Source organism: Jaculus jaculus, chromosome 8 (genome assembly GCF_020740685.1).
Source record: "Jaculus jaculus isolate mJacJac1 chromosome 8, mJacJac1.mat.Y.cur, whole genome shotgun sequence".
Lineage (NCBI taxonomy): Eukaryota > Metazoa > Chordata > Mammalia > Rodentia > Dipodidae > Jaculus > Jaculus jaculus.
Window position 1 is genome coordinate 141,833,579 of NC_059109.1, and position 14,124 is coordinate 141,847,702.

General features: G+C 45.6%; 1 protein-coding gene across 5 annotated transcripts in view; it reads left to right on the forward strand.

Moving 5' to 3' along the window:
- The first annotated feature begins 4,607 nt into the window (after positions 1-4,607).
- The window catches only part of Myt1 (myelin transcription factor 1), a 95,781-nt gene continuing 86,264 nt past the window's right edge, over positions 4,608-14,124 (forward strand). For 4 of the 5 annotated variants that reach the window (XM_045157189.1, XM_045157185.1, XM_045157188.1 and 1 more), the window contains exon 1: positions 4,608-4,730. In XM_045157189.1, coding sequence (XP_045013124.1) covers positions 4,706-4,730 — 25 coding nt within the window. In that variant the 5' untranslated portion in view covers positions 4,608-4,705. Of the gene's footprint in view, positions 4,731-8,460; positions 8,759-14,124 lie in introns of those variants that run through there. The other variant, XM_004669534.3, reaches the window with a different exon arrangement.

Below are 14,124 nucleotides of genomic sequence, written 5' to 3' on the forward strand. Positions count from 1 at the left end.
AGAGAGAGAGAGAGAGAGAGAGAGAGAGAGAGAGTATGAGAGAGAGAGAGAATGGGCATGCCAGGGCTTCCAGCCACTGCAAACGAACTCCAGATACGCGCGCCCCCTTGTGCATCTGGCTAATGTGGGTCCTGGGGAATCAAGCCTCGAACTGGGGTCCTTAGGCTTCATAGGCAAGCGTTTAACTGCTAAGCCATCTCTCCAGCCCCTTCCAGGTGATTTTAAATCTGGTCAAGTTGATAATGAAGACTAATCACCATACCATGTGTATGTGGCACACGTGTGTGTGTGTGTGTGTGTGTGTGTGTGTGTGTGTGTGTATTTGGTGAGTGGGGGAGCTACATGGAACTCCCAGGTCTAGAAGTTCCAAGTGCTTTTCACTTGGATCGATGAGTGGTTTGACCATTGGGATATTCTACCTGACTCCTTTTCTGGGATGTGGCTTTGCATGTCTCAGAGTGCTTGTTGGAATGACAAGGAGCTGGTACTCATCCTCCACCATTTCACGGTTTAGCTACCCATTCTCTATTAGGCCCTGTTTCCAGCAGCTATGGGTGAGTCCTGAGCATAGACTCTGGAGCCTCTGTGGTCATCTCCTGCCCCTCCCCACTCCTTCATGCATATACAGAGTTTCTGAAATTACAGAGGATATCATGGCCTTATGTCAGCTCTGGGTCTCTAATACTGGGTGTAACTGGAGCCAACCCAGGGTAAGAATGACCTAGGCTTCTGGCAACTTGGGACAGAGTCTTGGGAGGGGTGTTTCACCTGATGTGGCTAGGCCAGCAATGGTGTCACCTCTGCACTTTAGTTTGCAGCTGCCAAGCTCCACACTCAGACTTCAAAGGTCATTTAGGTGAAGGCCTTTCCTTCCTGGGGCTCTGTAGTACCCCTCCACTATACATCTGTCTTGACTTCTATGGGCCTCTGTCTGCTAACAAGTGGACTCAGCCAGCCCTGCCTGCCATGGCAACCGCCTTCAGCTTGCTTTCTGTCCAGGAGCCTGGCTGCTTTATCTCCGAGGCCATCTGTTCTGGGAGCGCAATTCCAAAGCCACTTAAACAGAGCCTGGAGCATGGCAGCCCTGAGCTCACATACATGTGCCTGTGCATGCACATAGATACAGTGTGACCCTTGTAAAATGAAAAGGAACGACAGACTGTCTGGAGCTCCCAGCATTGCTAATTTTTCCTGCTATTCTTAAATGGGTTCCTAGGAATTTCTCATGGAGCACATATGTATGTGAGTCTACTTCACAGACTCATCCTCTTTTTCCCTATCCTTACTTCTTCCTATGTATAAGCCCATCTGCTCTTTGCCTTTGTCTCAGGTCCTTTACTGCTCTTTCTGCCTTGGTCACTGTCATCTGTTTATTTCCTTGGTCTGGTATCCATCTCCTTTGTGGTCATGGCTCTGAGTCTGGTCCTTCTCTTTGCCTACCTCTCATCTTTCCTGCTGGGTCAGCTGTTGTTTGATCTCTATCCTTTCTGTTCCAGTAGGGCACACCTTCAAGAGCTGTTTCTGGGACACTGAGACAGGGATCTGTCTCCATGTTCCCTGCTCTGCTTTTTGAGCACATCTATTTCTTCCCTTGTTCCCTAGCCTCAGTGTATCCAGTCACAAGGACTTGTGAGAACTGCTATAGGCTTCTTTGGGCCTGATCACACGCAGCATGAAGTGCCCTCAGCTCACATCAGACCTCTGGCTCCTCACCCAAACCCACTGAATTTGCTTCTGGCCACACAACCTTTACTCATGTTGTGCCCTTACCTTATATCCCTCCTTTACCCCAACAGACCATGGATAGATTCAACATCCTAGACCAGTAGGTTCCTTCTCACCTATTTGGGTTCCTGAGCCTGGCTAAACTGGCTACCTGGTTGAGCTATTCCTCTCTGTAGACTACTCTGAGCTCCATAGCTAGATTGGCACAAAGGAGATAGGTAGGAAGGAAACCTCTATGAAACTTTTTTCAGTCCTTCCTGAGATGTGACCTAGATTTCTAGTGCTAGAAGGAATGGCCTTCTCCTTGCTGTGGCAATTAGCAGTGGCTTTCCCCTCTTCTATGGTGGCAACTTCTGGCTGGCCTTAGGTCTGGACTGCTACAAAATCTGCTGTTAACTGCTTACAGACCCCAACGCCCTGGATCTGGGCCCAGAGAACTACTGATTAATTTCTTCCAAGTGGCATCTACATTCCAGATTAATCTACTCAGAGCCTTGGCTAATAGCCACTCAGCTGAACATCCTTGCCCCTGCCAACCCTATAGGATGACTTTTCCCAGGCTCTTTCCTGCCCATGTCAGAGCAGCAAGCATGGCTGTAGCCCCAACTCTAGAAGCTGGAGGCCTAATGAAGGTAATGCTGAAGCTTAGGCATGGCAAGGATCTTGGTTCTTGTGCTCTGGCTGCGTAGAGACTCTGGGGTGTGTGTTGAGGGTGCATTACTAGAGTCCCTGGACACTAGTGCTAGCCCTTATCACAGAAAAAGGTATTTTCTAGAGTTCAGAGCAGGCTAGTAGGCAGGATCTTGCTTTCTCATTGTCTACTTCAGGAGGTGGTGCTGCATGCTGAGTGGAGCATGTGGGGGATGTCATAAACTTTCCTTTGGGTCAGCACAGCCCACACTAGTGGTTCAGGGTCATGGGTAGGCAGGTGCAGTGGCTGCTCACAGTCCAAAGTGAGGTTGGGGAGATAGCTGCCCTTGACAGTCAGAGCAATGTTCTAAACCAGGGCTGGCCTCTCCCATAGGACTTGAGCAAGGTAAATGCTCCCAAAGTCTTCTAGATACACAGGACCTGACATGGTGTTGGCAGGTAATGCATACTCTCAGTGCCTTAATGCTGGGCCTCAAGGGTCATTGGAGGGAGCCAGCCTTTAGGAATAGGGTTGACTTGTCTTGCCTGATCTGAGCATATCCAGCCTGAGATAAATTCAGGCCAATTGGTTCTATCAAAAGGAAGCAACACTTTCATCACCTGGATTCCCTGTATGGGAATTCCAAGCATGGGTGACTATGGTGTAGGAGAGGCTGTTGGCTAGGTGGTTGCTGAATTGTAGAGGAAGTGAGGGACAGTGGCTACTTGCAATGAAATAGTACCAACATGGATTGGTCTTTCATGGTGGCCTCTGGCCCTCATTTGACTTATGAGGAAACTGAGTAAAGTAACTATGGTGACCTGCCCAAGGTTCCATCTAAGAAGATCTGCAACCACTTAAAGAGATAGTCAGAAGGGTGAGGACCTGTCAGACACCACAGTTACCTACAGCCCAAAGTGAGGCTGGGGTGATAGCTGTCCTTGATAGTCAGAGCAATGTTCTCACCTGCCCTCCTCTCCTGCTAGCCATCTGCTGCTCCTCCTGTTTCCCACCATCCCTCATTTTACCTTATTCCTTACTTCCTCCCTGCTCCCTACAACCCTGGCTCTACTTCCCCCCAATACTTCTTTTTTTTTTTTTTTTTGGCTTCCCACTTTCCCTCCACTATAGTTTTCTTCCTTTTACCTTACCCCTACTCCTCATGATTCCAACTTCCTCCCTGTCTCTGCTTCCCCCAACACTCACTTTCTGTCCTGCCCAAACACTCCTATGACCCCAATCACTCCCTTCCCTCTCCCTCTACTTCCCCTACTCCTAACTCCTCTCTGCTCTCAATTTCACCCTGGCTCTCACTTTCCCTTGCCCCTACTTCCCCTTCTCTCCTCCTTCCCTTTCTCCCTGACACCTTCAGCCCAGCCTCATATCTATAGTCAATGCCCAGTTTGTTGTCATCCTGATTAACAGGTCCCCAGATATCCTCACAGAGCCATGGATTCTCACCCTGCCCTGCCCCTATGCCATGGCTCAGAAATCCTGGGACTTCCATAAAGCCTTCTCTTAGCCCTACCACCCCAAGCCTTCAGCAGTCTGCCCTTCAGCATCTGCCATCTTAGGTAGAGTCATTATTTCCCACCTCCCTGGACCACTCCTGACATTCCACTGCTTGTCCATTTGTCCTTACAGTGAATGTGGATGATAAGGGTTTTCTTGAGATCCCAGGGCTGCAAGGGGCAGGCCAAGGTTCTATCCATATTCAGCCTCCTCCTGAGCTCTGAACTGTCTCCCTCCTTGCTCTGAATGGAAGTGACCTAATTGGTTTTAGCTACAATCTGGGACAGAGGAGCTTCCAGTATCATCCTTACCATCACCTAGATAGTTACTTTTTCATTAGTGGGGAAATGAGAGAGTACTTGATTTGTCCAAGTTTATTGTTCCAGAGGGCCTCAGTGGGCAGTTGAACTATCTTGGACATGGGGTAAGTGGAAGACTCCTCTCAGGGAAGGTATAATTTTCCCTCCCCACTCCCCGACTGCTTTCCACTAGGCTGTAGGCTTAATCTAGTCTGACAGCCCAACTCCAGCTACCTTTCCTCCCTCACTGTTTGTCCATTAATGTCCCTCCCCTTTTCTTCTAAAACTCCGCCCCCCCCTCCCGCTCTGGCCCTGCAGGCAAAGCCCATTGTCTAGGCCAGAGGCCCACTGTGTGGATAAAGGCACCTCATTGGCAGGCAGCCGACATCAATTTGTGATTATGTGCTCCTAATCTTGATTGGCTGGCTGTGGTCAGTGCTCTCAGGGTTCTGAGACGCAGAAGTTTGTGCTGCAACTTTTTCCAGCATGAAGTGAGTTGTGTCTAGACTCTGGAGAGGAAGTTCGTTGCCTGGACAGAATGACGCCCTGCAGGAGCTTCCTGGGTGCGTACCACCCCTGATCCCTTGTACTCCTCTCCTTGATGTTTACAGTTCTGCCAGTATGCCTTGTCAGCCCTCAGTGCATTTTTCTGGGCAGCTGAGGAAGTAACATACACACACAACTCCTAAATGCCATCAAGGGATCTCAGGGACAGCCTGAGTCTCTTTCAGCTGACAGCACAGAGCCCTGCAAAGGTCACCCTGCCTGCCCAAGGGTGGAGATAGGGAGGGTAGTGGGCAGTGGGCCTGCTGGTATATTAGTCCCTCTTTAGTTCTGCTCTCTGGTAAAATGAGGTGGACGTTTTAGTAGCCCTGGTTGGGGAGAGTGGTGATGGAGTGTGGGTGCTTCTCTCATCTTTGTGTGGGTGGGGATGACCACCTGGGCCTTCTTATGTCAGAGGGGCTCTGGCCAGGTGTGTCCTCATCATATGGTTGTATAATGTGTGAGTGTACATGTATGCTTGTGAGTCTCACAATCTGGATGCCAAATGTTTGTGAGTGTGAGACAAGCAGACAAAGTCAGCCTGGAGTGTGGGTAAAGTGGCTCCTGGTTTTGTTTGCTCCATCTGCCAGGGCCTGCCTGGGGCAGCACCCCCCAGCCCTCAGCTGTTCTATACAATATTAATGCTGACCATCTCGGCTGCGCACACAACGCCCTAATTGTCGCCGGCAGCATTAAGGCAGGCGCCCATCTGCGGGGAAGCTTTCAGAAGGAAACAAGAAAACCTCACCCCCAGCTGGTCACCGGAGAAGGTGGTGCCAATTACAGATGCAGAAAGTTTAGATCAAAATTACTTGAAAGAGTTTTTATGAAGCAAATGAACTGACACTTGGAATGTCTCTGTGCAGATTTGCACAACTAATTACACCTTATTTGAAATGATCCTACCAGCTAAGCGACCATTAAGTCTGCTTCCTCAGCACACACAAAGCACTTTCTGAGTGAGGCAGCAGTAACCATAAGTTTAGCTTTACAAATCTCCCCTTGTCCTTCCGTGTGGATTTGGTGGACCCCCCAACCCCACAGGAGTTGTTTCCCTGTGGATTTTCCTAAACTTAAATACTTACAATTAAAGAAAAACTTGTAATTTTCCTACAGATTTTTGTGAAAATAAAGCTTAAAGGAACAATGTGCTATGCAAAAGAAAATACTCTATGCTTTTTAATTATCCTGACAAATTTCACCCTGTGTAAGAAAAAAAATATGTATTATACCTTGCTGTTGTCAAAAGCAGCTGTTTGTGTTGGAAGTGTGGTCTTGGAATTATCTCTTCTCCCTTGGAGTCCACTGACTGGGGACCTGCAGACTGGCGACCTGGTGCGAACTCCCAGGCTTCTTAGACTGGAGAACAAAGGCCCACCCCCCACCCCCCGCCCTTTGTGGGGAGAGCGCTGTCCAGAGTGCTGATCAACCAGAGGCACGCCTCCAACCTTGCAACACTCCCAGTAATGAAGGGAGCTGACTTTATGGCAAACCCTGTCATTCTACTTATTTCTGGGATTTCCCCTTTGTTCTCCTGACAGTGTTGGGCCAAAGATCTTAAGCCTTTATTCTTCAAACCCACTTGAAAATGCTCTACAACCCTAATCTCTCAATTGGGCTTCTGGTCCTGGGTTCATCTGACCAGCTCAGTTATGAAGTTTCCCTGCATTCTAAGTGCAGCCCTACTGGGGTCTGGAGCTCATTCCCAATCAGTGAGACAAACCTCTGGAAACCTATGGTCACTCAAAGGGATATGAAATGCTGACAGACTGAGGTTTGTGCAAATACAATTTCCTCAAAAATGATGATGCCCATGAGGATTTGTGTTGTACATATTGGTTTCTCTTTGTTGTTTTGTGCTATTTCTTAAGTTTGATTGTCATGTATCAGAATTGAATGGTTTTCCTAGAGCCTTCAGTACTGTTGGGCAGTAAGGTGGATTCAGTGCAAACTCTCCTTTTGATCCCACTATGTCTGTGGAACAATGGCATACAGAGAGCCACCCCAAGTCTGCATTCTGCCGATAAGAGTTTAATAGAATTTTAGAATGCAGAGGGTTTGGATGTAAAATATCTAGCACTCACAGCTTGTCCAGAGGAGATAGCAGTGGCTTTTTAGGAATGTTCTCAGCTAAAAGTGTCCTTTTTGCTAGTGGACATAAGCTCATGAAAGAATAGGAAAATGTTAGTTAGTCACTGCCTCACAACTGTTTTCACTGGGCTAATTAATATTTCATCCTCAGTTTGACCACTGTAGGTTCTCATTTGTTTCTTTTTGTTTGATATGCACAATTGCCCTGCATGCATTTTGTATTTCACTTGTTGAGAATAATGTGTGCATGTATAAGAACATACTTACTTTTGGGATGAAGGTCTTTGATGTATGCATAATGTGTATACTATGAACTACATGTTAGAAATGGTTGTCTTATGGAAGAAGAGCTTTAGCTGATATTCACCAAGTTCCTCACAACTCACTCACTTTAAGAAAGCTAACACTCACTGGGTGTGGTGGCACATACTTTTAAACCCAGCACTCTGGAGGCAGTGGATCACTGTGAGTTCAAAACCTTCCTGAGACTACATAGTGAATTCCAGGTCAGCTTGGGCAAGAATGAGACCTTACCTTGAAAAAAGAAAACAAAGAAAGCTAGCACTATTATTCTGTTTTATCCACACTTTTGGTAGCTTGAGCCCATTGGTTCTGATCACATAGTCTCTTGTGTTCCTGTGTGACATGCCCAGAGAAATATTGCTGTCTTTTGAAACAAATATTAACTTCAGAGCTGTGAGTGCTCTGTTTTCTGGCTGCAGTGGCAGTGACATCTTCTGTGGGACTGAATTCAGTTTTCATCCCTGTGTTTGCCCACATAGGTTCCAACTTCTGATTCTATCAATATAAGGAAGGGACTGGGGAAACAAAGAAGAGCACACTGGATGTTTGCTGAGGATATTTCTGTGTTTAGTCTTGAATGTGAAGAAAAAGCAGGAGCTGTCAGGTTATACTACTAGGATGTGTGTTTTGGGGATTTCTCTTGTTGTTCACAGGATAACTCCTTATAGACAGTGACTTAATGTTTTTAGGGTTAGGATATTAGTACTCATGGATTCCCTAGTTATCTTTGGGAGTTTTATTATTCTAAAAATTAAAAAAAGTAGAGTGTAAACAATGGGAAATGTCTTTTTTTTGTTCTGTTCTTTGTGAGTTACTTTACTGTTTTAGTCTTTGGCCTTAGGTAACTTGCACTCAAAACCAAAAACATATCTATCTAAATTCCTGGCACTTAAATATGCAAATGAGCCCATATGTACTATTTCTGGTTCATTTGAGTGATAAATTCTGCAGCCAGTTCTTTATAATGGGAGGTCATATTCCTAACCACTAATAAATATAGTAAAGCACTTTCGCTGGAGCCATGCTAACCCAGGGCATCTGTCATTCCGGTTGCTGCTATTAGGAATTATTGGACTGAACCACTGGCAGAGAAAGCAGAGGGGGGTGAGCATGACGGTCATAATGCTCTCTGCCCTTTTGTGCGTTTTGCATTTGAAAAAACCCCAATCACACTGCACATTGATTATGGATCTCTGTGGGCAGATGTGGGCATCTTCTATTAGTGAGGACCACAACAGTAAGCAGGGAACCTACTGGCCTGGGGCACCTCTCACCTTCAATTTGGCAGGTCCATCTTTCTGATGCTATACTGTAAATTTATTTCACCTCAGAGAGTAAACAGATATATTGGAGCCCCAAGGGTTCATGGGTAGCGTATTTACAAAGAAGCTTCCTCCGCCAGCCCGTGCCACCGCTGCTAATGAGAGCGGTCATTAAGTAAATGAGACATCGCCTTTAGCTGGCTTAGGAGTTCGCACACTGAGGGGAGAAGATATTTAATTGAAACGCGCACGCAGGCTTCCCCACACGTGACCGCAGTGAGGGAGGCAGCTGCTTTCCCCTCCCCCGTCCTCCCTGCACCCCCCATGTAAATTTCATGATTGCTTTCCGTGATGTCATTTTGAAAGAGGACAGACAATAGCTGTAAGGAAAGGTAAGTCAATGTTATGTTGTTTCTCTGACAAAGGCAGATATCCAGGGCTTGGCTTTTCCCCTTGGACAGAGACAGGGAGGGCGGGAGCACAGAGGATTTCTAAGAAGAATCTCTTTGCAGGAAAAGCAGGATGGCTTTTTAAACTGTTCTGAAGGACCTGGCTTTCTTCTTCTCCCAGGCTGTTTCTCCTCTTTCTCTGCTCTTCTTGTTTTTCTGAGATTGTTGTGGGTATGCTGTGTGTGAGACAGAGAAGGCATTAGAGAAGGGGTAATGCTGTGGATCAAGGCAAGAAACTTTATGGGCATTTCCAGAAGAGGAACACAGACCATGGGACCATGCAACCCAGTACCTCCTAGCCCAGGGAAGATGCAGATCTGTCTAAAGAAGAGACTTGAAGCTCAGCTGTTTCTTGTGGGACATCCACCCTAGTACACAGTAGAGATGCTCCTGGGAACATTTTGTCTTTGTGTCATGTTCTTTCAAACTTCAGGAGCAATACCTAGAGTGCTTGTATCTGTGGGATCTATGAACAGAACTCGGCATCACTGTTCCACTCAGCTCCTCTTCTGTGTGGTTGTGAGGTTGGGATGTGTGGTTTTGTAGTGCCACTGTAGTTAGATTTGCATATTTAAAACTAGAAATTATGTTTGAGCTTTGAACACTGTGATGCCTTTTTAGAAGCATGGGATTCATGTTCTTTATAAATCAGGAAAACAAGTACAGGAGGGTTATGTTTCAGTGCTGTGCTTGATTGCTGCCTGTTTCTTTGAGTCACCAAGGATTTCTTATCTCTGTCAGCATCATCTTTGAATCAGTAAACATTGGCTAGTAAAGTTAGTTATTTGGTTTTTGAAACAAAACATCTTAGAGATGTCTTGGAACTTGCACGTCCTTGGTTTTGGGACATCAGACCATGTGACTATAATGATTGTAGTAATGGTGATAATTTTAATTGTCATTTGGGAGAGGGAGGTAAAGAATTTTGTCCTAATGTCTTAAAACAACAAAAGATGACACGAGAACTTCTCTGAGGATAGAATCCAACTGAACAAAAGGCAGAAAGATGTTGGGACAAATCTGGGAGGGGAGGACTCGGTGCTGAGGAGTTGTTCTGGTTCCTGAGTGCTGACAGAGTGGGGTGCTGGGCTCCTACTGGGCCAGCTGACTGAGGTGGGTTCCCTTAACCCCAGGCTCCTTGCCACCAGGAATCCCGCCTATTGGCTCTTGGCTGTGATAATCACCTCTTTCCATATGGCCCAGTTAATTAACAGTAAACAAAAGAGTGGATAGCTGGGATTGCAGTCTTCTGAGCCCAGTGGGATGCTGCTGCCAACCCAGGCAGGACCCTTCCCTATCCCTGAGTTATGTCTCTTGTGCAGAGGACAGGTTGATACTTGGAGGCAGTTTGCTTTCAAAAAGAAAAGAGGCCGGGTCTCTGACCACCTCCAAAGCTTCTGGATGGCGCTTGACTTTATAGTGAGGTTTGCTGATTCAGGGAGCTGAGCAGGAACCTCCAAGAGTTGCACATGGGGGCCTTTCCAACTTAGATTAACCTATTTTACATGCCCTCCCTGGAATAAAGAATCCAGACGTGGGCCTGGGAATTCCTGCTTCTGTCTGAAGTGCAAACTTAGGATATTGCCTGCAGGTCTGGAGGCATCCTCAAATATATAGAGCCAGTGCTCTTGTTCCAAACTCCCAGGATTGCATAGAAAGGCCTGTTCTGAGAAGACCCTGCTCTCCTTTGGAGCTGCAAAGTTGTTCTGTGCTGTTGGTGGCTTCTACTTGCAAGCCTGTGAGGGCTCAGAAATACAAGGAGGGTTGCCAGACTATGCTGCCATGGAGGTATAGGCTGGACTGCTATGGGTTGCTGTCTCACACTATGTTGGCTTCAGGGTTAGCCTGGTACTGTCTGGACTTCTCATTTCCTCCATCTGGGTCCCCAGTCCTCCTCTGGCCCTCATCATTGAATGTGCAGATAATGATATGAATGATACCGAATGTGAGCATGTGGCATGGGGAAGAGGAGGCTGGCACCATCCAAATGGGAAGACTAGGCTTAGAGTCCACTGGCTACTTTCTGGTATGGCCAGGCCCAGCAATGGCTAGGTCGCTTGGAATGTAGGTTTGCATGGCTCAGCACTAGGTGGACATAGAAAGCAAGGTGCCTTCTTGATGGGCAAAATACCCCCAAACTCCTTGGTCTCTAGCAGTGGGCTATCTTGTGGGAGACTGTACCCTTCCTGGGTGCACTTGTGCAAAAGGATCATCTGCTTTGAAAAAGTAGAGGATTTGGAGTAGAGCAGTTCTACTACCTGGGTTGGAGGTAAAAGTGTATTCAGGAGCAACCAGAACACCTTAGTCAGCACCAGATCTCAGATAAATAAATAAAATTAAATGTAGCAGGAAGCTGAGAAGTGGCAGTGAGATAGGCAGTGGCTGATGGTAGTCCTGACCTGTGGACAGGCTGGCTACTCAGGTATCTTGGAAATGCTATGCCATCTTCACTCTGGAAAACAGGTCCAGAGTCACTATTTGTTAGCTGTGCTCTGTGGAGAACTGGGCAAATCCTTGTCTCCTTGCCCTTGTACTTGAGAGCTTACTTGTGTTAGGCCTACCCTCTCTGCTTTCACTTGTGAATTCATTCATAAATAAACCATAACTTTGTTGGTTAAAAATGTACTTAAAATTATTTATTTATTTATTTATTTATTTATTATTATTTTTTGTTTTTTCGAGGTAGGGTCTCACTCTGGTCCAGGCTGACCTGGAATTAACTCTGTCATCTCAGGGTGGCCTTGAACTCATGGCAATCCTCCTACCTCTGCCTCCCAAGTGCTGGGATTAAAGGTGTGCGCCACCACACCCAGCAAAATTATTATTTATTTATATAAAGATAGATAGATAGAGAGAAAAAGAAAGAAAGAAAGAAAGAAAGAAAGAAAGAAAGAAAGAAAGAAAGAAGAAAGAAGGAAAGAAGCAGATATAGTGAGAGTTACTATGGGCACACCAGGGCCTCTTGGACTGCAATGAACTTTGGATTGCATGTACCACTTTGTGCATCTGATAGGTGCTGGGAAATTGAACCAGGGCCATCAGGATTTGCAAGAAAGTGCCTTTAACCACTGAGTGATCTCTCCACCCCACAAATAAAGTTTTTTTTTGTTTTTGTTTTTCAAGGTAGGGTTTCACTCTAGCCCAGGCTGACCTGGAATTCACTATGGAGTCTCAGGGTGGCCTCGAACTCACAGTGATCCTCCTACCTCTGCCTCCCAAGTGCTGGGATTAAAGGCGTGCGCCACCACACCCGGCAACAAATAAAGTTTTAACCAAAATCTTATGGTATGATTTATAGGAAAATGGCTTTGGGGAACTAGAATTAGAAGGTTGGTGAGATTGAGGGGCTGAGAATATATCTCAGTTTATAGAGAGCTTGCCTAGCATGTACAAAGCCCTGGGTTAAATCCTCAGCACTACATAAAATGGCCATGGTGATGCAAATTGTAATCTTAGCACTCTGGAGGTGGAGGCAGGAAGATCAAGAGTCTCCCTGGCTATAAAGCAAGTTGGAGGCCAAGCTGGGCCACATGAGACATTATCAAAAAGTTGAATTTTCTCATTAAAGAAAGAAAGGGCTGGATAGATAGATTAGCAGTTAAGGCCTTTGCCTGTGAAGCCTAAGGACCCCAGTTCGAGGCTCGATTCCCCAGGACACATGTTAGCCACATGCACAAGGGGAGGGCACGTGTGTGGAGTTCGTTTACAGTGGCTAGAGGCCCTGGTGCGCCCATTCTCTCTCTCTCTGCCTCTGTCTCTGTTGCTCTCAAATAAATAAATAAAACTAAACAAAAAATTTTTTAAAAAATTAAAAAGTTAAATTTCTCAGAAGGGTAGCTGTTGGTGCTGTCTGCATAGACTGTCTGCCTCCTGAAGGCTATCCTAACTGGGAGCAGGTGCTCAGGCTTTGAGTTGAAGGCACTTTTGCAGTCCTCTCAGGTTCTTGCATATTTTCTAGCTTCCTTAGATGCTGAGTTTCCCCAAATGTAATGTTAAAAAATCCAAAATAAAACTGAGTGGTTGTCAGGTATGGTGGTGCATGCCTTTAATGTTAGTACTCAGAAGGCTGAGTTTGAGTCCAGCCAGAGCTAGAGTGAGTTCTAGGTGAGTCTGTGCTTGAGTGAAACCCTGCCTCAAAAGAAAAGAAGAGAAGAGAAAAGAAAAGAAAAGAAAAGAAAAGAAAAGAAAAGAAAAGAAAAGAAAAGAAAAGAAAAGAAGAGTGAGTGAGATGGGACTTGAGAGATGGTTCAGTGGATAAAGCATTTGATTCTAAAGCCCGAGTTTCCAGACCCCATGCAAAAGCCAGAAGCTATGTCAAGCTTATGCATTCTCCGCACACTGAATTGTGACATGGAAGGTAGACTTAGGGGAATTTCCCTGGAAGCATGTGGACCAGCTAGCCAGGTGAACAATAAGGATAACTAGACACTCTGCCTAAAACTGAGGTGAAAGGCTAGGACCAACACCTAAAAGTTGTCCTCTGACCTTCCCACTGTGCATTGTGGTGTGTATATGAATATGTGTGTGCATATATACCCATACACAACGCACACATACATACTCACACACCAATAAAATAAAAATTCCAATTCTCAAATTATTCAAAAAATTTAAAAGCGAATGAGAAGCATTTTCACTTGAGTTAAAATGCTTGATTAATTTAAATGTTTGATTTTGCTGATCCTGCTTCAGAATGAATAGATTTATTCATAAATGTTTGCAGGTGGAAGATGCTTTCCTTCTTTTTAAACTATTTATTTATTTATTTGCAAGCAGAGAGAGATAGAGAGAAGAGAGACAGACAGAATGGGTGAGCCCGGGCCTCCAGCCACTGTAAATGAACTCCAGATGCATGTACTACCTTGAGCATCGGGCTTAACGTGGTCACTGGGAAATCAAACTTGGGTTGTTATGCTTTGCAAGCAAGTGCCTTAATCACTAAGCCATCTCTCTAGCCCAGATTCCTGCCTTCTTTTATTAAAAATATTTATTTTTATTTTTATTAGCATTTTCCATGATTATAAAAAAATATCCCATGGTAATTCCCTCCCCCCCACACTTTCCCCTTTGAAATTCCATTTTCCATCATATTACCTCCCCATCACAATCATTGTACTTACATATATACAATATCAACCTATTAAGTACCCTTTTCCCTTTATTTTTTATTTATTTATATTAGAGACAGAGAGAGAGAGAGAGGAAGAGAAAGAGAGACAGAGAGAGAGAGGGAGGGAATGGGTGCGCCAGGACCTCTAGCCACTGCAAACAAATTCCAGACTCATGTGCCACCTTGTTCATCTGGCTTA